Source organism: Halichoerus grypus, chromosome 3, assembly GCF_964656455.1.
Source record: "Halichoerus grypus chromosome 3, mHalGry1.hap1.1, whole genome shotgun sequence".
In the NCBI taxonomy this organism is placed as follows: Eukaryota; Metazoa; Chordata; class Mammalia; order Carnivora; family Phocidae; genus Halichoerus; species Halichoerus grypus.
The window spans coordinates 17,783,066-17,806,228 of record NC_135714.1 but is presented as its reverse complement, the minus strand read 5'-3'; the positions used below and the strand labels follow the sequence as shown (position 1 = coordinate 17,806,228).

General features: G+C 43.5%; 1 protein-coding gene across 2 annotated transcripts in view; it reads left to right on the top strand.

Annotated features, from left to right (window-relative positions):
• The first annotated feature begins 1,022 nt into the window (after nt 1-1,022).
• ADGRA3 (adhesion G protein-coupled receptor A3) overlaps nt 1,023-23,163 on the top strand; it is a 124,714-nt gene continuing 102,573 nt past the window's right edge. For both annotated transcript variants that reach the window (XM_078068449.1, XM_078068448.1), the window contains exon 1: nt 1,023-1,524. In XM_078068449.1, coding sequence (XP_077924575.1) covers nt 1,298-1,524 — 227 coding nt within the window. In that variant the 5' untranslated portion in view covers nt 1,023-1,297. The remainder of the gene's footprint in view (nt 1,525-23,163) is intronic.

The following is a 23,163-nucleotide window of genomic DNA, read 5'->3' as shown; positions in this document are numbered from 1 at the left end:
GAAGTGTGTAGGCCAAGGGCTGGGGTCTGGCTCTTTGCTCCCTGCCAGTTTCAGGGTGGACGTGCTGAGATCTCAGCAGACACACCTGGCCTTGGCGGGTGTTATAAAGGTACGTTACTCAAGGTAAGAAAACAGAGTATCTTTTATTTGTTAGCTTGACATATTTCTTGTAAATATTGAAACACAGAGTATGTCAGCCCTGGTCCTGCAAATATTAGGGTGGGGCTGGCAGCCCTATAGAGCAGAGTAATAGATTTAGCTGGGGTTTCTTGGCTAGTTTGGTCATTATTGCTCTAACTGGTTACATCTCAGGTATCTGTGGATGTCAGAAGAAAATTTCTTTCAAAAGGCTGCCAGTGGGACCCAGATGCATCTTTTCGAGTTCACAGCTGGAGCTGCTGAAGGCCAGAAACAGCTTCTGAGAGTCCACGTTTCTGGAGAGGGACCCGTTCCTTGCTCCGTGCATTTGGGACAAATGAGACGACCCTGTTCCAAGAGAAGGCGTGAAATCCCTTGCGGGGAGTGGGGGGGCGGCGGTGAGATAGGAAGATACAGTTGGCTTGGGGCACTTTCCCTTTCCTTTCTTTCTCCGAGTAAATTCATTCCTGCTCTTCTCCCTCACTCCAAATTCCCGCCAGGGCTCCGCGGGCGGAATGGGCGGCCCCCAGGGGCGCACAGGGCGGCTTTGTCTGGACGGCAGCAGAGGGAAGCGAGGGAGAGTGGCCACCGTGGCTTGGAGTTTGGACTAGAACTTTATTCCGCCCTCTCCACGAGTAACCGGACTCCCACGGGGCCCGCACAACTGCTGGCCCGAGGCCGCGGCCGGCGAGCACCGCGTCGGGGGTCGGGCCCCGGGCCCTGGCGGGCGGCGCGGGTCCGGGAGCGCGCTCCTCCTAACCCGAGCCGCGGGCGGCGGGAGGCGCGAGGAGAGGAGAGGAGGAGGAGAGGAGGAGGGGAGGGGAAGGGGCGGTGGCGGCCGCGGGCGGGGAGGAGCCGCCGCGGGCAGTGGCCGGGGGAGGCGGCGGCAGCGGCGACGGCGGAGGAGGAGGAGGCGGCGCTCCCGCGGGGCTAGAGAGCGGCGCTGGGACCCACGCGGCCGTGACCCCGCGGCTCCCCGGAGGCCGAGCGCCGCCGCAGCGGACAAAGGAGCATGTTGGCGCCGAGGAGGGCCCGTCCTCCGGCCGCCATGAGGCTCCGGGCGCCGCCGGGCCCGCGCCGCGCCCCCGCCCGCCCGGGCGCCGGGCCGGCCCGCTAGGCCAGCCAGCCGCCGTTCCGGCCGCAGGCCCCGGCCCGCCGCATGGAGCCGCCCGGGCGCCGGCGGGGCTGCACGCCGCTGCTGCTGCCGCTCGCGCTGTTCGCGCTGCTGGGAGGCGCCGCGGCGCTGCCCCCGGGCTGCAAGCACGACGGGCGGCCCCGAGGGGCCGGCAGGGCGGCCGGCGCCGCCGAGGGCAAGGTGGTGTGCAGCAGCCTGGAGCTCGCGCAGGTCCTGCCCCCCGACACGTTGCCCAACCGCACGGTCACCCTGTGAGTAGCCCTCGCGCCGGGTCCCTCCCTGGGGCGCTTTCTCGTTGCGCCGCTTTCTGTCCGCGCAACTTTGGAGAGGGGTCCTGCCGGCACCCACGCGCCTTTGTGTGAGTGAAGCTGCTGGCAGGGGTGGTGCTGGGGTGGTTGACTTGGCAGGGGCGCGTCTCGGGGAAGGCAAGTGAATCTGCCCCGGAGCCGCTTTCCAGTTCCGCTAGTTTGCAAAGTAAAAAGTTTTCGGGTTACCCCGCGCACCCCGCGCGCCCCGCGCAGTCCCAGCGCAGCTCTTATGTGGTTGCGCGGTGCCACGTGAGGATGCAAGTAAACATGCAGTCCGCTCGTTCATTCCGGGCTTGGGCTTCCAGAAAACACAGTGCTCCGTAGAAGCGCCGGTCCTTCAGCTTTTGTGCGCATTAACTTACACTGCCGTGCAGTTTGCAAGAATAGTTTGCAGAATACCAAACAGCATCAGGACTTGGAATGCCTGTGTGTGTAATTCCAAAACCCCAGACTCCCCTTGCTTTTCGCTCTCTTAGTTTTATCACAGTACAAGAGCACCTTTTAAAATGGAGTTGTTATTAAGGGCGAGAAATACATTTGAGGTGAGTCGTGCACCTTCCAGCCCGGTTTTCATGTGCTTGAGCACTCATGTTTAAAAGCCCGAGAACTTTGGGATTGAAAACTGGGTTTGTTGACCCTTCCATCTCGAGGGACTTGATAAAGTTTCCCACCTGGAAGGAAAAGTTTTTGGTCTTGTAACTACATTTGTGCTCAGAGTCAAGGTCTAGTTTTGCAGGTTTGGTTCTGCCCATTCTAGCCAGACACTTGGAATCTTGATTTTATTTTCTGAACGATGAATTGGTTTGGCAAAGTTTAAGTGTTTTCTAATGGATATTTTGTCGAACTGAAATACGAGCCCCTCTGCCCCTCTATGTTCTTTCCGTTGGTTTCCTAAAGAAAAATCAAGGCTACCACTATAAAAACATGAAGGCAAGGGGAGCAGCATGACCTATGAAAAGCTTAAAATATGGTTTTTAATTTAACCCAAATTAAGGAGAATGTATGGGTAAGGTAAGTATAAATCTCATTACGCCTTTGTTCTCACATTTCCATTTGTTTGAATTACGAAAGATTTAACACAGGAAAACCGTATGTGTTTCTGTCTATGGAGGAATGAAAATGGGTAAAATAGTTTTTGTTGGACTCCTTTTCTGATGCTTGACCATTTGGTAGTGGCAGCAGCTGTATTTATTTATTTCTTAGCCAGATTCTTTGAAGTGGAAATTTTGGGTATGGGACCTGTAATTACAGTCTTGAGTCAAGTGGAGAAAACCCCAGTGTTGGAGATATCCCTTTATAACTTTGCGGAAATTAGTCATCATTCATTGGGTTCTGGATCAGTGGCGCTCCAGGTGATTCAAGTTTAGGTCGAGTTTTTCAGAATGTCAACAGTTTCAGCAGTATTAAATTGGCTATTTGTAAATTGTTTTTGCTTTGCAGATTTTTAGGTGGTATCATAGAAAATCACTCTTAAGCATATTAAACTATTATTAAATAGTATTAAACTATTTCAGTGAATTTTTCATGAGCTGATTAAAATATAAGTGCCTTTGAAATGTCATATTAATCCAATATTTTTTGCACCTGAAACCTCTTTAGATGAAAATAAAATTAGCAGAATTTAGTGAGCGGGAAGAATTTAGAATTGATTTAAGGATCAGCTGATGTTCTGGATTAAGTTGGGTGAAGGTATATCGGACCTGGTAGAGGGTCTTCTGGGCCAGTCCCCTCATTTTACTAGGGAATAAATCAAAGAGTCATGGCAGATAGGTGACTTGCCCAAGTTCCCATAGAAATTGAGGGGCAGGGTCCATGTCCCAGATTCCTGCTGTGCAGTTCAGATTCTTTCTCATCTTTCCCCCTGGCCTTCATCTTCCTTCTTAGTTCAACAGTTGTGTGTGTGCATGTGTGTGTATGTGTGTTTCCTGGGTAGTAGGCAGCACATTGAGGTTTAGACTAGGTGTTAATTTTCTGAGGGTGTGGCAAATTACCACACATTTGGTGGCATAAAACAACAAATTTCTTTTCTCACAACTCTGGAAGCCAGAACTTGGAAAATCAAGTTCTTTTGATTTGAGCCGTGCTTTCTCCAAAGGGCCTTCAGTTTCTGACCTGCCTTGGATTGTGGCACCCTCGTGCCAGTCTCTGCCTCTGCCTCTGCCTCAAGGTTGCTTCTTTCCCCTGTGTCTCTGTGTTTCAAATACTGTTCTTTCTCTTATAAGGACACCAGTCATTGAGTTTAGTGTTGACCCAAAGCCCAGGATGATCTCATCTAAGGATGCGTAACTTAATTACATCTGCAAAGACCCTATTTCCAAATAAGGTCACTTGCAGAGGTAACCAGGGGTGAGAACTTTGGACCCCTTTTGGGGGCATACTATTCAACTCACTACAGAATATGAATAAAACAAGGTCTTTCTTCAGGAACTTACAAGTATTGGGAGAGAAATATTCATGAATCCAGAACAGTATGGTAAATGCTCTAATATTGGGGTGCACATGTAGCAGAAGGAACTCAGGAGGGCATCCAAAGTCCCTTTGGGACATAGTTGGTGGGATCCAGGTTCTGAGGATCCTGAGCCAATTCAAGAAGGATGAGATGGGTCATTGTGAACCAAATAGTGAGTGGATGGGTCAAGGGGGAGGAAATGAGGGGGATGGTCAGTGTTGCTGTGCTGTGCAGTTGATGTTGCTAGATGTCAAGGGCAAGTGTCCACTGCCTGGAGTGGTCAGAGAGGAGCCTGTAAGGGCCAGGTCAAGGACAGGCAGTCTCTCTGGTTTGAGTTTTAATCCCTGAGGTATGGCCCCCCATGTTCAGCTGAGCTGTGATGTGGCTGTGGCAAGGAAAATTGATGGGATAGAAATTTTCTTTTTCTTTCTTTCTTTTTTTTTTTTTAAATAATGGACGATAAGGTAATTTCTACCTAGTGGGTGAACTGGACTTCAGCATAGCCAAGAGCTCGGACCCTTCAGCTACCTTAGTGAAAAACACTTATTTTCTTATTTAGCTGTGTTTATGGAGAGGTCCAGCAGAAATCCTCAGCTTGACCCATCTTGTTTCCTGTATTATGTAGTCTTTTGTATTAAAGAATTAAATTCTTTAATTCCTGCCCTATTATTTACACCCAAATTGAATAAAAATTTAACTTTTCAATATTTTGTTGGAAATATAAGTTACTCTGTTCTTGTGTTTTATTTGAAATGCTGCTCGATATTTTAAGTTTTAAAAATTATAAGGACTTCCGTGATAGAAAGTTTTACAAATTTAGCCCTGATTTTCAGATGTGTGTGTGTTTTTTTTTATAATGTTACATAGTGATTCTAGATAAAGGGTTTTTTTTTTTTTAAATTTATGATTTGCCAAGTAACTTAGGGACAAAGTCCATATTTTTTCTCAGACTGTTCAACAAAGTAGAATAGTGTGTGAGTTGGTTTTTACTTTGTAAAACGTTATGCTTGTTTTTGCCATGAAAGACCTGATGATCAGGGGGCGCCGGGGTGGCTCAGTCGGTTAAGCGTCTGGCTTCCGCTCGGTCATGATCTCAGGGTCCTGGGATTGAGCCCCGCATCGGGCTCCCTGCTGAGCAGGGAGCCTGTTTCTCCCTTTGCCTGCCGCTTCCCCTGCTTGTACTCTCTCTCTCTCTGTCAAATAAATAAAATCTTAAAAAAAAAACCCAAAAAACTGATAATCAGACATCAACCATGGCACCCAGCTCAGTGTCAGGTAGACAAAAGGGAATGCTTGTATTGTTTAGAAACCTAAACCTAGTTGGAAGACAAGTTTTGCGCAAAAGCAGCATTTAGGGAACAATTGCAAATGTTTGTAATTAAGTAATAAATCCTGTACTGCCGACTGTTTAAATGCTTTAGGAAGCCTGAAAAGAGGGGAGATCAGTGGGGCTATGGAGGCGCTGGGAGATTTTCTGTTTTCCTGGAGAAGTTTGGACTTGAGCATGGCCTGAGGGCAAGGAAAGATTGGCTTGAGTGTGGGCATTCCGGAGTTCCAGGTAGCGGTGCGGACGGAGTGGTTCTACTCTAGCGGAGAGGTGGTGTTCGGAGCCGGTGGACTGTACGGGGTTTTTAGAGCCCAGGTGTGGTGGAGGTCGGTTCGGGGAGTATGTGCAGGTGGGAAGAGGAGGTGGTTCAGGCAGAAGCTCCAGGGAGCAGTAGAGGAGCCTGAGAAGTCGCAGCTGGTGGGGTGGGGGACACAGAGGGGAGTACGTGGTCGTAGAAACCAAGGCACGTTCAGGTTTGAAGTGGGTGCCCCAGTTGAGAGATGCTGAGAGATCAGGACCCAGAAAGCTGAGTTGCTGGGCACTGGCTTGGCCAGCCTGGCGCTTTGGCGCCCTCTGTGGACCGGAGGCCATGAGGGCAGGTTGGGGCGGCTTGAAGGGACTCAGAGGGGAGGGAGGATGGTGGTGGTAGCATCTAGATGAGGAAGAATTTCGGTGCGAAGGAAGGTTTCTTAGGGAAAGACAATGAGAGCGCATCGGAGTAAACTGGGGAGTAACTTGGGAGTGGGAGAAATGGATGCTGGAAGGTGAGATGGGGTGGGAGCCACGCACAGGTGCATCAGGTCCTCCTGGCAGAAGGCACGTTTCATCCCTGCGTTAGGAGAGAAGGTGGTCGTGAGGGAGGACGACATTGGGAGTGCGGATGGGTTGAAGTGGGAGTTCCTGCCGCACTGCTTTTATTTTCCCAAAGAAGACAGGGACGCAAGGTGAGGGAGGAAGGGGCAGCAGGCGGTGTGGAGAGGGAAGAGACACAGGAGTGAGGCCGTCCTTCTGGAAACTGGGAGAAGTGAGCACGCTGGGGATTGCAGAAGCCCCAGCAGGGTGGACTTGTGTCCACTTCTGCGTTGTGATCAAATTCGAAGGGACACAGATGGTCAGCTCAGTTGTTTCTCCAGCCATTTTCAGCCCCGAGGTGTGACTAGTTGGGATTGGCCTGGCTGCTGCTTGGCCAGGGGAGTGCAGCAGAGGGAGAGGTGCGAGCTGTGGCCTGAATTCTTATGGGTCCAGGGTTAGGTTTTTATCTTTGAATTCAAAGGCTTCTATACCTCTATGGCCTCATTTCCCAATCCTGCCAGTACAAATTCTATTTTCTTTCCCTGCCCATCGGTTGAGGCACTCTGAATACTGTAGGCACTGTGCTGAGTGCTAGGGCTGTTCAGGGAGAAAAAGAAGACGTGATTCTTTCATCTAAGGATCAGTCCTGTACACAAAGTCGCTGCTTAATCTAAGTGTGCCTCTCATTGTCCCTGGAGCAGAGTTTGGGCTTGGTTTCCTGTGTGTCTTCGGGTTAGTCTGTCAGTCTTGCCTGGAATCCCTGTCCTGGTAAATTCTGGGTTCTTCACAATCCAGCTCAACTCCTGCGAGTTTTTCTCTCACCTTCTGGCTTTTGATCCATCCCTTCTCTAAGCCCAGGTAGTGCTTACTATCTGTGTTGCCGTGTCACTTTATGTGACACTTGATATTGGTCTCCTAAAGCACATACCCTTGAAGGGAAGGACTGGGAAACCTGTCTTAGTCCAGTGAGAGTATGGGTGAGAACATAATTGTTCCTCATTGACAAGAGTCATGCTAACAAAGATAATACTGTATGGTGGGACAAAAGGACAAGTGTGGGGATGAAAGAGGGATGTGAATTCAGATTTTTACCCTATTTCGGCAAATGAGAACAATTATTTATTTAGGTCAGCATTTTATGGCTGTAGGGTCCCCTATTGAAGAAAGGTATGTCAAATCTGTTTTACAGTTACACTTTTTTTTTAAAAAGATTAATTAAATTAATTAATTTATTTGTAAAGGTTTTATTTATTTATTTGACAGAGAGAGACACAGTGAGAGAGGGAACACAAGCAGGGGGAGTGGGAGAGGGAGAGGCAGGCTCCTCGCCGAGCCCGATGCGGGGCTCGATCCCAGGACCCTGGGATCCTGACCTGAGCGGAAGGCAGACACTTAACGACTGAGCCACCCAGGCATCCCAAGATTTATTTATTTTAGAGAGAGACAGTGAGTGCATGTGCAGGAGCAGGGACAGAGTGTGTGTGTGGGGGGGCGGGAGCAAAAAGAGGGAGAGAGAGAGAATCTCAAGCAGACTCCCACTAAGGGTGGAGCTCGATGCGGGGCTCCATCCCAGGACTCTGAGATCCTGACCTGAGCCGAAATCAAGAGTTGGCCGCTTAACCTGCTAAGCCACCCACGTGCCCCTGTTTACATTTGACGTAAGTGACCTTATGTGTGCGGTGACTCCTCACATGAGACAGTGTGGTGGCAAGTTGCTCAGAAATATTGAAGAATTTTGGGCAACTGAGGCATTTGGTCCATGAATGCAAATCTTAAGTTTTTTTTTTTTCCAACATGGTGAGAAGGTGTTACATGACCCAGCCTCTGAATCTTGTTGTTTCTTGCCTGCTTGGAGTGCTCCAGCATCATCAGGAGTGTATGAGAGAAGTTGGTGGGTTTGGCAATAAACCAGAAATTAAAATACCAGGAACAAAAGAACGCAGGAGCATTTGGAGAGCCTTGCTCCAGTTCAGCTGCTTTGCCCAGGAGCCTGTAAAGATGGTTTTAAAAAACGGACAAAGACCCCCCAAAAAACAAAAGTAAAAGCTCTGAAAGTAAGTCAGAAAATGACAGTGCAACGTTTTAATGTCATCAGTGATTTTTTTTTTTTCCTATTTTGCTGCACGTCTGAAGGCCATTGTTTTCTGTATTAGCTGTATTCCTGTGGAGGAATCTCAAATCCAGAGAATACACTCGTTTATTGTTGTGTCAACATTTTTATCGTAAACAGACAAAAATTGGGATACAGAGACCTTTAAATTTTAGTAGCTTATTAAGTCAGTTTTTGCAAAGATAAGGACGTGATAGATGTATACTTGCTCAATGAGGTTTTAATTGCTGCCCAACTAAATTTAGTTTAAAACTTAATGTAATTTTAATGCTTTATGTATGGTGTAGCTTGTATTTCTGTTCAAATGCAGATGATTTCAGTCTGAGGAGGGAGTTTTAAAGAAAGTAAGCATCGTCTCCCAAGCTGGGGTTTCTTTTCTTTTTTTTTTCTTTTTTCTTCATGACTAAACTTTTCAGAAATTTTGCGTGTCTGGTAAGGAAATCACCTGCATGTCGGAGTCGGTGGGGGTGGGGAACAGAGATGTAGAGGGCATCTCACAGAAGGCACGTTCTTTTAGTACCAAGCTGAGCACAGGGCAGATATTGGGCTTGTCACCCAGGGAAGCATTTCTTGCCCTCAGATCCCTCCTGTCCAGGGTCTAAAGGGAACAAAAGGAAAGTTTAAGGGATTGGTGTAAGAATTATTCAGAATAATCCCTCCCCCACCCCCCCACCCCCTAACACTCTGGTCTTCTTTTTCCTTTTTGTAAGCTGCAAGCTCAGGCTTAAATTTGCGCTTTTCCACATCCAGCAGGGTCTGTCCAAAGACCAGAATCCACTTTAGATATTTACTGTTCTCTAGTGGCATTCTTTTTTTTTTTTTTTTTTAATGGTTCTAGTATCCAACTTTAATAAATTTACCACATTCTCTTATGGCAGCTAATATTTGGGTTTCATTATTCATTTCATTGGTTTAAAAATACAAAGAAAACAATGTAAACTGTATATAGGAAGAAATTGTGTTCCCCAATGAACTGTAATCTTATAAATCCTTAATAAAACGGAAAGTTTTAAAGGATTCCTTGAGGTTAAAACCAGAAAAGAAAAGGAAAAACATACAGTCTTTCAAATGATCTTGTTTTGAAGAGACATAGAATGGAAAAGTATGTGGTATTTGCTGAAGTGATGTATTTTTAAAAAGTTGATGCATAGTTTATATACAATATTATATTAGTTTCAGGTATACAACATAGTGATTAGACAATTTTATACATTATGCACTGCTCAGCACAGTAAGTATAGTTACCATCTGTCACCATTCAAACTCATGACAATATTGTTGACTATATTCCCTGTGCTGTACTTTTCATCTATGTAACATTTTATAACTGGAAGTTTGTACCTCTTAATCCCCTTCACCTGTTTTCATCCATCCCTCCATTGGCAACCACCAATTTGTTCTCTATTTCACTTAGCGTAATACCCTGTAGGTCCATCCATGTTGTTGCAAATGGCAAAATTTTATTCTTTCTTATGGTTGAGTAATACTTTATTATACACATACACACGCGCGTGCACGCGCGCCACATCTTTATCCATTCATCTGTCGATGGATGCTTAAGTTGCTTCCATGTTTTGGGTGTTGTAAATAATGCTGCAATAAACATAGGGATGCATATATCTTTCTGGATTTGTGTTTTTGTTTTCTTTGGGTAAATACCCAGCAATGGAATTACTGGGTCATATGGTATTTCTATTTTTAATTTTTTGAGCAGCCTCTCTACAGGTTTCCACAGTGGCTGCACCAGTTTACATTCCTACCAGCTGTGCACAAGGGTTCTCTTTTCTCCACATCCTTGCCAACACTTAACGATTTCTTGTCTTTTGATACTAGCCATTCTGACAGGTGCGAGGTGATACCTTATTGTAGTTCTGATTGCATTTCCCTGATGATTAGTGATGTTGAGCATCTTTCATTGTGTTGGCCATCTGTATGTTTTCTTTGGAAAGATGCCTATTCAGGTCCTCTGCTCATTTTTAATCGAATTGTTAGGGTTTTTTTTGTTTTTTTTTTTGTGTTGAATTGTGTGATTTCTTTATATATTTTGGATATTAACCCGTTATTGGATATATAATTTGCAAGTGTTTCTCTCATTCACTAGGGTGCCTTTTCACTTTGTAGATGGTTTCCTTTGCTGCACAAAAGCTTTTTAGTTTGATTTAGTCCCAATAGTTTATTTTTGCTTTTATTTCCTTTGTCTGGGGAGACATATCCACGAAAATGTTACTAAGGCCATTGTCCAAGACATTGCTGTCCATGCTTTGTTTTAGTTTTATGGTTTCAGGTCTTACATTTAGACTTTTCATCCGTTTTGAGTTTATCTTTGTGGTGTAAGAAAGTGGTGCAGTTTCATTCTTTTGCATGTAGCTATCCAGTTTTCCCAACACCATTTATTGAAAAGACTGTCTTTTCCCCATTGTATATTTTTGCCACCTTTGTTGTAGATTAATTGATCTTATCAGCATGGGTTTATTTCTGGGCTCTCTATTCTGTTCCATTGATTTATGTGTATTTTTGTGTCAGTGTCATACTGTTCTGATTGCCATAGTTTTGTAGTATGGTTTTTTCCCTTAATTTTATTCCAATATAATTAAAGTACAGTGTTACCTTAGTTTCCAGTGTACAATATAGTGATTCAACAATTCTGTAAATTACTGTGCATCAGGATAAGTGTAGTTTGTAGTTTTTTTTTTTTTTTTAAGATTTATTTATTTTAGAGAGAGTGTGCACACACATGTGTGTGAGCACAAGCCGGGGAGGGGCAGGGGAGAGGGAGAGAATCTCAAGCAGACTTTCTGCTGAGCACAGAGCCTGATGTAGGCCTCCATCGATCCTGAGATCATTACCTGAGCTGAAACCAAGAGTTGGATGCTTAACTGGCTGAGCCACCCACGTGCCCCTTGTTCCTGATTTTAGAGGAACAGCTTTCAGTTCATCATTGAATATGACGTTAGCTGTGGGTTTGTCATATATGGCCTCTATTATATTGAGGTATGTTCCGCTAAACCCACTTTCTTAAGAGTTTTTATCACAAATGGATGTTGTACTTTGCAAATGCTTTTTTTTGCATTTACTGAGATGATAATATGATTTTTATCATTTTGTTAATGTGATGCAGCATGTTGATTGATCTTATGGATACTGAACCATCCTTGCATTCCTGGAATATATCCCACTTGATTGCAGTGAATGATCCTTTTAATGAATTGTTGAATTCAATTTGCTAATTCTGAAATTGTTGAGGATTTTTGCACATATGCTCATCAAGGATATTGGCCAGTACTTTTTTTCTTCTTCTTCTTCTTTCTTCTTCCTTCTTCCTTTCTTCTTCCTTCTTCTTCTTCATGTCTTTATTTGGTTTTGGTACCAGGATAATGGACTTGTGGAATGAATTGGGAAGCTTTCCTTCCTCTTATAATTTTAGGAATAGTTTGAGAAGAGTAGGTACTAACTCTTTAAATGTAAATGTTTGGTAGAATTCATCTGTGTAGCTGTCTGGTCCTGGACTTTTGTTTGTTGGGAGTTTTTTTGATTACGTATTGACTTTTGTTACTAGTACTCTGTTTAGATTTTCTATTTCCTCCTGATTCAGTCTTGGAAGATTGTATATTTCTAGGAATTTATCCATTTCTCCTAGGTTGTCCGATTTGTTGGCATGTAATTTTTTGTAGTAGTTTTTTATAGTCCTTTATATTTCTGTGAGGTCAGTCAGTTGTCCTCTTTGATTTCTGATTTTATTTGAGTCCTCTTTTTTTCTTGATGAGTCTTGCTAAAGGTTTATCAATTTTATCTTTTCAGAGAACTAGGCTCTTGGTTTCATTGATTTTTTTTTTTTTAGATTCATTTATTTCTATTCTGATCTTCATTATTTCTTTTCTTTTAACTTTGGGCATTTTTTTTGTTTGTTTTTGTTTTTTCTTCACTAGTTCCTTTAGGTGTGGGTTTGAATTTATCTGAGATTTTTCTTGTTTCTTGAGGTGGGCCTGTGTCCTTGTGAACTTCCCTATTAGGACTGCTTTTGCTGTGTCCCAAAGCTTTTGGACCATTGTGTTTCCATTTTCATTTGTCTCTAGCGGTTTTTTGATTTCCTCTTTGATTTCGTTGTTGACCCATTAGTAGTTCTGTAGCATGTTGTTTAGCTCTAAGTGGCATTTTTGATAATTCCTATCCTACTTTTTAAAAATTGCTTGCTTTTGCATTCATTCAGCAAAGTTACTGCCTACTCTGCTTGTTGTAGACTTAGGTGGGCTTATGTGACTTTTTATCTCTGGGCATGACTTTCTCATTGGTCATTAGACCAGTTTATCCTAGTCTTGTATGCTTGTATCCCTTTCTGGAACTCCACTTTTTGCCTTTAAACTGTACAGTATCTAGCCTACGTTTCCCTGGTTAGACTGACTGGCTCTTTGTGATGTGATTTAACCGGCATCTTGCTCCGTGGCTGCACTCGGCTAAGAGAGCTAAAGATAGCAGAGGGGTAATGGGTGGATTTGTAGAAATTCTTATAGGCATTTTCTACAGGGAAGTGTGCAAGACTGGGTTAGGAGAACCTTACTAAAGGAGTTGATAGACCTTATCGTTCAGTGACCATCACTGCTTACCCCTCACGTCCACCTGCCAGGCACAAAACGTTTTCGCAACCTAGTGTGTCTCAGATCTCTTATAGTACATAATTGCTTCCATTATTTATGGCAGTTCTTTCCGAGAACTTTCATGCCCTGACCTGTATAGGCAACAATGATGTTTGTGTGAATGATGCCCCAGCCCCAGGGGGTCGAGGGTCACCTGGATGGTGAATTTGCTGTTGAGGTTTTCAGCCTTGCATGGAATCACCTGGGAGCATGAAAAGCTCAGCTGCGTGGGCCACAGACCTCATGCTCTTGTTTATTCCAGAATGAGGCCTAGACGCTGGTGTTTTTCAGAGCTCTACAGGTGATTCTGATGTCACTTGGGTTAAGAACCTGTTGTCTAGTAGCCTAGAGACCTGAGGGTTGACCATCTGGCCCAGTTGTTCTGCAGCAGAAGTAGAAGAAGGAATGGAGGAACAAACTGAGGGCAGTGATTTAATATCCGGTCATGGGGTTAAGGACACTAAGGTTTTAGCACATGTGGTGGCACCGAGTGAACTGAAAGCATGTAACAGCAGCGAGCTCTTGTCCAAACCAGCATTTGAGGGCCTGGTACTCACATGGAGCAGGCCACAAAATACTTAGTGTACCTTGAATCCATTATTTTATATTTAAAATAGAGATGTCCTGGGGCACCTATGTGGCTCAGTCGGTGGAGCATCTGACTCTTGATTTCCGCTCAGGTCATGATCTCATGGGTCCTGGGATTGAGCCTGGAGCCTGAGACGGACTTGGTGCTCAGTGGGGGGTCTGCTTGCAATTCTGTCTCTCCCTCTCCTCCTCACCCTGCACACCACACCCTCTCTGTAAAGTTATGAATAAATAAATCTTAAAAAAATAAAGATTTTCTGGTCATAATGCATTATTAATATAAAAGGAGAGTGAGTAGGAGAGGCCCAATTTCCCAAGTATGTACCTGCTCTGGGGATTGGTTTCTTTCGGGGGGGGGACTTTACAATAAAAAAAAGAGCTTCTTCTAATTTGTATTGTGATTATTAGTGAGGTTTAATATAATTTGGCATGTTTACAAAAGGGTCGTTTGTATTTGACCACCTTCTCTGTACGTTTTTATTTTCTAGTACTTCCCTCCCCCCACCCCCCCTTGATATTCTTGAGATTTTTAGACACTACCTAATCATCTGGTAACATTTTTAAAATTATTTTCTTGCTGCTTTGGCTGGGACGAAGGAGGCCAGACCGGGGGAATCCTTGTCATATTTCTGACTTTGAGTGACAGGCATGTTGGGCAGACCAGGATAGGAGATTTTCTCTATTCTAGGCTGTGAGCCTGAATTGGCTCATACAGCAGGCCTTTGGTAGTTGCTTTTAGCGGATTATCAATTTAGATGATGGACATTCCTCGTTCTTAGTTTAAATAAAATAAAAAAATACATCTTACATCTTTTGTGCCCCCCTCACTTATTTTGCCTTAAGTTTAAATTACATAGTGTTTGAATTTTGCATATTTGAAAACTTTTTTTTTTTTTGGTGGTGGTTCCTGAGTAATCCTGAGGGGTGCAGGTCTACAGAATTATATATCCTATACAAAGAAAGCTAAATTATCCAGACCCTTAGAATCATTTTAGAATTTTTGTTCTAACTTTTTAGATGACAGTGCCCTGAGCATAAAGGAAATCTTTTGGCAAAATTGCTAGCTCTCCATGAAAAAGCACCGCTTCCTCCCTATTTAAGAATGGTATTTGCAGGCCACAATGTCTCAGCAGGAGAGGAATAAGCATGCCCCCTACTGAGGCTGGGGAGATGTAGGGGATTCCTGGGGTCATCAGAGCTCCCCTAGCCCCCTGCTCCTCCTCCCCACTCCTGCATCCCTAGTACAGGGAGTAATCCGCAGTATGTGATTGTGAATTAAATTCACTCCCTAGATGAAGATATTTCTGAACTAGAATATATGGTTCCCAATATGTGACCTGGCCTCATCTAGAATGTCTGTTCCATTGAGGTAAGAGCCTGACTCTGCCTTGTTCCCTCGTGCAACTTGTAGCGCCTGGAATAGTGACACGTATTTAAGGGCATTTCTGTGATGGCCTCATAGTGGGGGCTGGACAGAAAGGGGGTTGTAGATTGTGTTGGGGATGACACTTCAGTCCAAACCCTCCTTAAATTTAATCGAAGGAAGCTTAGAGTGGCCTTCGAGGTGTAAGTGTAATACAGATTCTTTAATGCAACTGTTAAACTTTTCTTTCTCGAAGTCTGCTTGAATCTAAGTCTAATTAAGTTGATTCATTTCCCATCAAGATAACACTTAAAAGCATCCTTTGTTTTATTGTGCAATGCTCCCCAGCTCTTTTCTCACGAAGAGGCAAAGAGAAATTGACGAGTGCTGTATTCATCTCCAGGACCATGTTTAAGATAAATGTGCTTTCTATTAGATTAATCTTTTTTTTTTTTTAACCTGTCTTGTTTGTGTTTTAGACAAGACCAAGCATAAACTCTCCCTTAATGGCCAAGACTCGACTAGAATTCTAAAGTCATTACAATACCGTGGGACTTGAAGTCCACCTTGATAATGCTAGGCTGACTCTTCATTCCTTGTGGCTGGGTCCTGCCTCTCGTTTGCTTGCAACAAGGCATCCTTCATACTGTTTGAGCTATTTATAATCCTCCCTCTCTTACCAGATTGTGAACTCTTGATGGTGATATTTATCTCTGTATTTTCAGTGTCTAGCACATAAGCATTCAGTAAATCTTTGTATAAAGAAGTCTCATTTTCCCCACTGTTTTTTTTCTCAAGTAGGACTGGGGGAAGAATCTTGCATCATTCTTAACGAGGGATGAATCTATCATGGATAAGCTTGGGGTTCTTCAGAGCGGAATACCCAATAAGGTCAAGGCTTACATTCCCATCACTCCCACTCTTCATTTGATAATGAAAGATGTCTTACCCAGATTAGTTTGTCCCCCCACACCTTTTCTTGATCCTGTTTCCTCCTACCTCTTGAGAAACCATCACTTGTTTTTCCTGTGTTTTGAGTTTCTCCCCTGGTTTGTGATGTTTCTCCTGGGCATACATAGCCATGCCTTTTCTCCTTTCCCCAAAATACCCCCTGGTCACACCGTGTTGGAGGGGTCACTCTCTTCCTTCACAATAAAGCTTCTTGAAAAATGGATTGAATCCATTGTCTTTATTTCTTCACTTTTTATATCAGTTTCAACCCATTGCTGTCTAGTTTCTGGACTGTGCCCAGTTTGAAATCTGTCTGGACACAAACATGTTCCATTTGCTACCCCATGGATCGTCTTCTGGTCCTTTTGCTCAATGGTCCCCACCTCTGTTATCAGGCTTGCCTAATGATTGAATCTTGGCAGTTCACATGGTTTGGGCCGGGAAGGTCTTAGGGGTGGGTGGCCAGCTTGGCTGTGTGGCTTCCCTGCCAGGATTGACCACGAAGAGCCATACGTCCTGATTAATGCTTTCTGAAGTACTGAGAATGGGTGTCGTCCAGTCTGAACCCATGAGAAATAGAGATTGTCCACTTGAGATTATTGGCTGTTTAAAGAATCCTAGAGAGCTGTTCTGTGACTAGACTTTTCAGGGCTCCTTACTAAAAAAAAAAAAAAAAAAAAAGAGCTCTTCTCTCAGGGGTAAAGTTGAAAAACTTGTCCATCAGCTCTGCTAGAAGTTAGCAACCACAGATTGGGACCATGAGTGTAAAAACTTGGTCAGACTTTCCCTGTTTCAGCTTTCTAATGTTCTCAGGTCTTTGTGTTAGTGTTACCATCTTTTCCCATTTGAGTGATTATAAAACCTTTTAAAGATTGCGGGTGTCTTGTTGTCACTGCATGAGCACAGGTAAGGGCGGGTGATGGGGGCACTCTCCGTGGTCTTAGTACATTGAGTGGTAATAGATGGTGGCAGCTTTCAAATGGAAAGTGTGGGGACCTGCAGTCGGTGAATACCAGACTCCCCTTGTGCCTGGAAAACATTGCTGGGAGGTGAACATCATATGGCCCCATCAGGCTCTCTCTTCCTCTTTTTTTTTTTTTTTTTTAAAGATTTTATTTATTTATTTGACAGAGACAGAGTGAGAGAAGGAACACAAGCAGAGGGAGTGGGAGAGGGAGAAGCAGGCCTCCCGCTGAGCAGGGAGCCCGATGCGGGGCTCGATCCCAGGACCCTGGGACCATGACCTGAGCCGAAGGCAGACGCTTAACGACTGAGCCACCCAGGCGCCCCTCTCTCTTCCTCTTTTATATTTCTTTGTTCTGCTAGTCTATGAAACTACATGTAAGCCTTCATGGTTATATTTTATTCTGATCCTGAATGATTATTTTTAATTTATTTCAGTTTAGGTTGGGTTATTTTTAGGGATGCATTTATTTTTCTGTTGGGATGTTGCAGGATAATAAAATCAACAGAAAGATTCTGGTCTTATTCTCTTTCAAGAGCATGGGACTCAGAAAACACGGCTTAGCCTTCTGATGAAATTAATTTGATAGGCCTGCTTTTTCCAGTTTTGACTTAACCTGCAGGATTCACGATTGAGTTACGTGGTTACAGACTGTTTCTATTGCTAGTTTAACTTTCTCCCGAAACCAGTTTGGTAATTACATGGAAATACAATGACGAGAGAACCTTAAGCTGTCTATACAGCTCTTTGGCTTACAGAACTAACTGCATCTGTAAGATCCTCTAACTGATTTAGAGGTTGTAATGACAGCCAACATTCAGATATTTATCATGTGCCCGGTCCTGTGCCAAATGCTTCACATACCACATCTCATTAAAACCACTTTGTGAGGTCGGTAGTGTCTCCGGCTGACAGGTGTGCCGACTGAAGCGTGGACAGGTAAAGTGATCCTCTCAAGTTACCTGTTACGTAGGCTTCTGGCCCCGGACTGTGACCTCTAGGCCCGTAATTCTCAGTATTATTTCCGTAAAAGACGTACCCGACAACTTACGTGCTCACTTTGGCAGTAGGGTGGGGTTAAGTCTTTGTTGAAACAAAGGATATGGGACTTGTTTGCTTTGAACCATTTCTTAGAGGCGGCTGGCTGATGGGATAACGAGGTAACCGAGAATCCTCACCAGCTGCGTGTTATGTCTAAGGAGCTGTAGAAGAAAGAATTTGAACATCCCATTTTAATATCCTCGAGTGGTTTGGGAGTGACTGGGGCGGTCACACATAGGACTGCAGTGTAGTATTATTGATGATTAGATAATCAGTCATTTTCTTGTCTGCGTTCTTGAGGTTGAAAACTTTATCCTGGAATAGTAATTGCCCCCATCTCAAACTTAGCTGCCATGTTAAGATGGAAGGAATAATAGGAGCATAGGGAATAGTTGCCTTTTGGGTAGGTTTCCCTTTTTAGGGGAGTTCACACCTACATGTCACAATTGTGCTGGGTAAGCAGAGAACTGGCATTCTTCTTATTGGATGAAGATGTGACCAGAAAGGAGGGTACAGAGGAAATAACTATGAGGCTGAATGGATACAGGGGCCTCAAATTAGCTTTGCTCCCATGTAGAATTGTGACCCTTAGCCAATCATAATGTTCCTGGCCCTCCCTTTCCTGAATAGTAAAATGGGGTTTTGAAGCAGATGATCTTTAAGGGTTCTTGAACTGCTAGAGTTCTGTTTTTTTTTTTTAATTTTATAATTTTTTTATTATGTTAATCATCACACATTACATCATTAGTTTTTGATGTAGTGTTCCATGATTCATTATTTGCGTGTAACACCCAGTGCTCCATGCAGAACGTGCCCTCTTTAATACCCATCACCAGACTAACCCATCCCCCCACTCCCCTCCCCTCCAGAACCCTCAGTCTGTTTTTCAGAGTCCCATCGTCTCTCATGTGGTTTTATATATCCCACTAAAGCAGACCACACCTGATAATATCACAGAGGTATATTTAAAAATCCACAGACATTATAAGCACATTTAATGAAGCTGAAATTGATTTATTAGAATTGATTGATTGCATTGTAATAGTAAGTGCAGGGGCTCTTTTCTTGGTTGAGGGGGTGTGGTGTTGGGTTGGTTCAGTCCTTAACTCTGGCCTGTGTGGTTCCTGAGCTTGCATGACTTTTTTCACCACTCCTTGGGCTAATTGCCCCTCACTTACAGGCTGAGACCTGCCCTCATTCCCTAGGGCTACTCCCAACATTGGGACCTTGTGCTCCCTTTCTGTTAATTGGATTTCTGTTTTGTCTCTGAGTTCCCATCTTTAAGATCTTGGTAGGCTTTTTTAGCATCTGAACTCTGGCTGTCTTTTTGTATAAGCCTATTCCTTCCTCTGTTACAGGAATATAGATTTTTAACCGCCCGCCAGCTCAATGAGTTGGCCAGCTTGTTTATCTGAATTTCTGAGTCTCAAAGGAATTTACAGGGTGTCCATAATATTTGGAAACATAGACTTTTTCTCTTCAGCATGGTGAAGATACCCTTCATAACTTCATACACACAGACATAATGGAGATCTTGCAGATTGTGTGTCACACAATTATTTTTCTTGCTGGCATGCTCCCCCACCCTTCACATTTTTACCTGTATTACCGCATATTTACTACAGATCTTTTACCGCATATTTACTACAAATCTTTCATTGCCGGCGTTCCGGCTGATGCTGTTCCACACCGTTCCCTGCTGACCCTTACTACCTGACTCCTCTCTAGGAGGCTGGCCAGTTCCTGGTCACGATCCCTCCACCATTATAAAAGTACCTCTGGGGTCCTGGTTGACTGTGATCTACTTCTGCACTAGAACCAGGATGGGAAATAGGTTTCCGGAATGTCTGCACCAGTGAATTGGGACTAGCCATCAGGAGTGTTGTGTGAGCTTATCAGGAAAGAGCTAGGACTGACTCATGATCTGCCCTGGGCACGGGACAGGGAGGTGGCGGGACACGTGTCATTGTTTGCCATTGGCCGTGGAAGCCCAAGACTCTGTTAATGACTACATTAATCGTTTCTTTGGTTTTATAATCTTGGGATCATATGGCTTTTTGTGCATATCACTGTTCTTTACTGTTTGAGAGGGTTTCAATAGCTACTTTAAAAGAATGGCTTAGCCACCTAAATTTACAAAAGGTCTTGAGAGATTTCTTACTAGGAGAATTATTTAGATTCTATACTTAGTAGTAAGCTCTATCAAAATATAGATTTCAGTCCTTAGCGATAGTTTCTAGAATGTGCTTTCCAAATATCTTCTAGTAGAGTGGCTCCTAGCATTTGGACCAGCTGCCTAAGGATCTTTGGGAGATTGTATTGGAGGAAAATGGTGGGTCCCATATATTAAGAACTCCTGCAAATTAGTAGAAAAGAAATACATGATCTATCAGAAGTATGGGCCAGTAATAATAGGTAATGTCTGCTGAGCATGCCAGATCCTGTCCTACGTGTTTTAAGTTAATTCATACAGTTCCCTGATGAGATCATTATTATTATCCCTCTTTTGTGTCTGAGGATGTGGGGCATGGAGGCTTATTAATTTCCGTGAGGTCACTAGCCAGTAAGTGATAGAACCAGGATTTGAGCCCAGAATGTCTGACTCAAGAGCTCATACTTGTAACCATTGTGTTGTAGTGGTCAAAGGACATTTCCAGGAAGGGGACACACATTCACAATTGGAAATGCGAATTAAAATTTTGAGGTGCCACTTTTCACTACTTAGATTCAGGTGTGACTTTGGTAAGACTACTTCACAGTCAATGTGTATACTTAAATCCTTCTTCTCTCCACCCCACTCATTAAGTCAAGCCCCTCTCCTGGTGGGTGTTCAGGTACTCTGTAGCCAGCTCCACCTGAGTAGAGGACCCACCCACTCAGTGCCTGGACTTCTGTGCGGTGGTGTGCCCAGTTACACGTGTTGATGTAAAGCAGTCATTTTGTATAATTGGTTATGCAGCAATAGAAAACTAATGCAGACCTTTGAGGGGTTTTCTCTGTTTAAAAGGATTTCCCCCTTCTTCTTTGCCCTTGAAATTACTACTCATTTTATTTTTTTTTTTTAAATAAAGTTCAGAAACCTTTCCCTTAATCATTCCGCATTTCAGCAACATTTAAACTCTGTGTTGGGGCGCCTGGGTGGCTCAGTCGGTTAAGCGTCCAACTCTTGCTTTCCGCACAGGTCATGATCTCATGGGTCATGAGATTGAGCTCCTCATCGGGCTCTGTGGTCAGAGGGGAGTCTGCTTGAGAGTCTCTCCCGCTGTCCCTCCCCCAACTTGGGCCTACGTGTGCTTGTGCTTTCTAAAAGAAAGAAATCCTACAAAAAACCCCCTCTGTATTTCGTTTGGATCAGTCATGCATCCCACATGTAGCACTTTACACTTAGACCTCAAGGACTAACACAACGCATGAATCTATGTATGCTTGGTGTCACGCCTAGCACACAGTAGGTGCTTCAATATATTAATGCGTAGTAGGTCCATCATGAATTTTAGCTTAAAAATCAAAGATTCAAAATCCTGAAAAGACCTCAGTATGCTCCCTAGAGAGCCTTCTTTATTTGATTAAAATGCCAAATAACTTGCTTTTTATTGTATCATAACTATTAAGTGTCCAGTGTTCTTTATGATGTATAGAAACCTTGAAAAATGGGGCTCCCTTTTCTCAGGGAGCTGGTGTGTTCATAAGATAAGATGAAGTGTTCTTTAATAAAGAGTTTTTCATTTTTAGGCATTTCAGACATATATCTAGCATGGCATAAAAACCCGTTTCGTTTTTCTTAACCAAATGCTATTTAAATACACATAGACTTACTGTTTAATGTCAGCAGAGAAATAGATTATTTCCTTTTTGTTTACAAAACTGCTGAATAAAGAATCTGAAATAATTATAAGAAAGAACAGGCCTTAAAAAAATGTCAGGTCTTTGATTAAAAATGCGTGGAAACTTGAAAGGTTATTTAATGAACCGTTTGAATAGTTAAGCGCGACCATATGCCCAGGTTGACACCTGTTGTCTTCATGTAATTATTAATGGCACCTTGTGTTATTCTCAAGTGTCTGTCTGATGATAAATTATATTGTGACCCCTGCAATACAATGTTAGCAGCTGATGTCTTTGACTTACTGTCTCATTTTAATAATTATTCACCTCACAGAGATCAAAGTTGGAAGTACTATTGTATCCAGCTTCAAGAAGGCAGGCAGAGTATACAGAACTTCTTCCCTAATTTGCCAAATCTGTGAAAAAGATATTAAAACCAAATGATAAAAACACCCACATGTTTTCATGTCTGTTTGGAAACTTAGAGGTTTTTTTTTTATCATGGAATTCAAAAATTTTATTAGGATATGCCTGGGTTTACATGGCTTTTTTTTTTTTGTTTTTAAGTTAGTTTGCCTGGCATATGGTTGGTTTTTACACATCTTCAAACTGGAGACATGTCCTTTGTTTATTTTATATACACGTTTATTAGACATTATTTATTTTTTTTTAAAGATTTATTTGAGAGAGACAGAGACAGAGATAGCGAGAGAGAACACGAGTGGGGAGGAGAAGGAGAAGCAGGCTCCCTGCTGAGCAGGGAGCCCGACCCAGGGCTCGATCCCAGGACCCTGAGATCATGACCTGAGCCGAAGGTAGATGCTTAACCGACTGAGCCACCCAGGCGCCCCTAGACATTATTTTTTTTTATTGTGGTAAAAGACACATAACATAATTTTTCACCATTTGTAAGTGTATAATTCAGTGACGTTAAAGACCTTTGCAGTGTTATATATAAACACCGTCACTGTCTATACCCACAGCATTTTCATCATCTCCAATTAAACCCTGTACCCACTACATAATTCCCTAAACCCTCCTCCCCTGCTCCCTGCACCCTGACTTCTCTTCTACTTTCTGCAGAGACATTTCCTTTTATTTAATTGTAGTCATTTTTCTACCAGTTCCGTTTTTTTTTTTTAATTTTATTTTTTAAAATAATCTCTACACCCAACGTGGGGCTTGAACTCACAAACCTGAGATCCAGTCTCATGCTCCACCAACTGAGCCAGCCAGGCGCTCCACTACCTGTTCCCTTTTTTTACCCCCTGGAGCCCCTGTTATTTGCATATTCTCCAGATTTCGTCAGGTGCCTCCCAGTAGTGTCCGTCTTGTCTTTTATCTACTGAGTTTTAAAAAGTCAAGCCATGTGATCTCATATGTGGAATTTAAGAAACAAAATAAAGGAGCAAAGGGGGAAGAAAAAAAAGAGACAAACGAAGCAATAGACTCTTAACTACAGAGAACAAACTGATGCTTACTAGAGAGGAGGGGGTGGGAGGGGTGGGGGAAATAGGTGATGGGGATTAAGGAGTACCCTT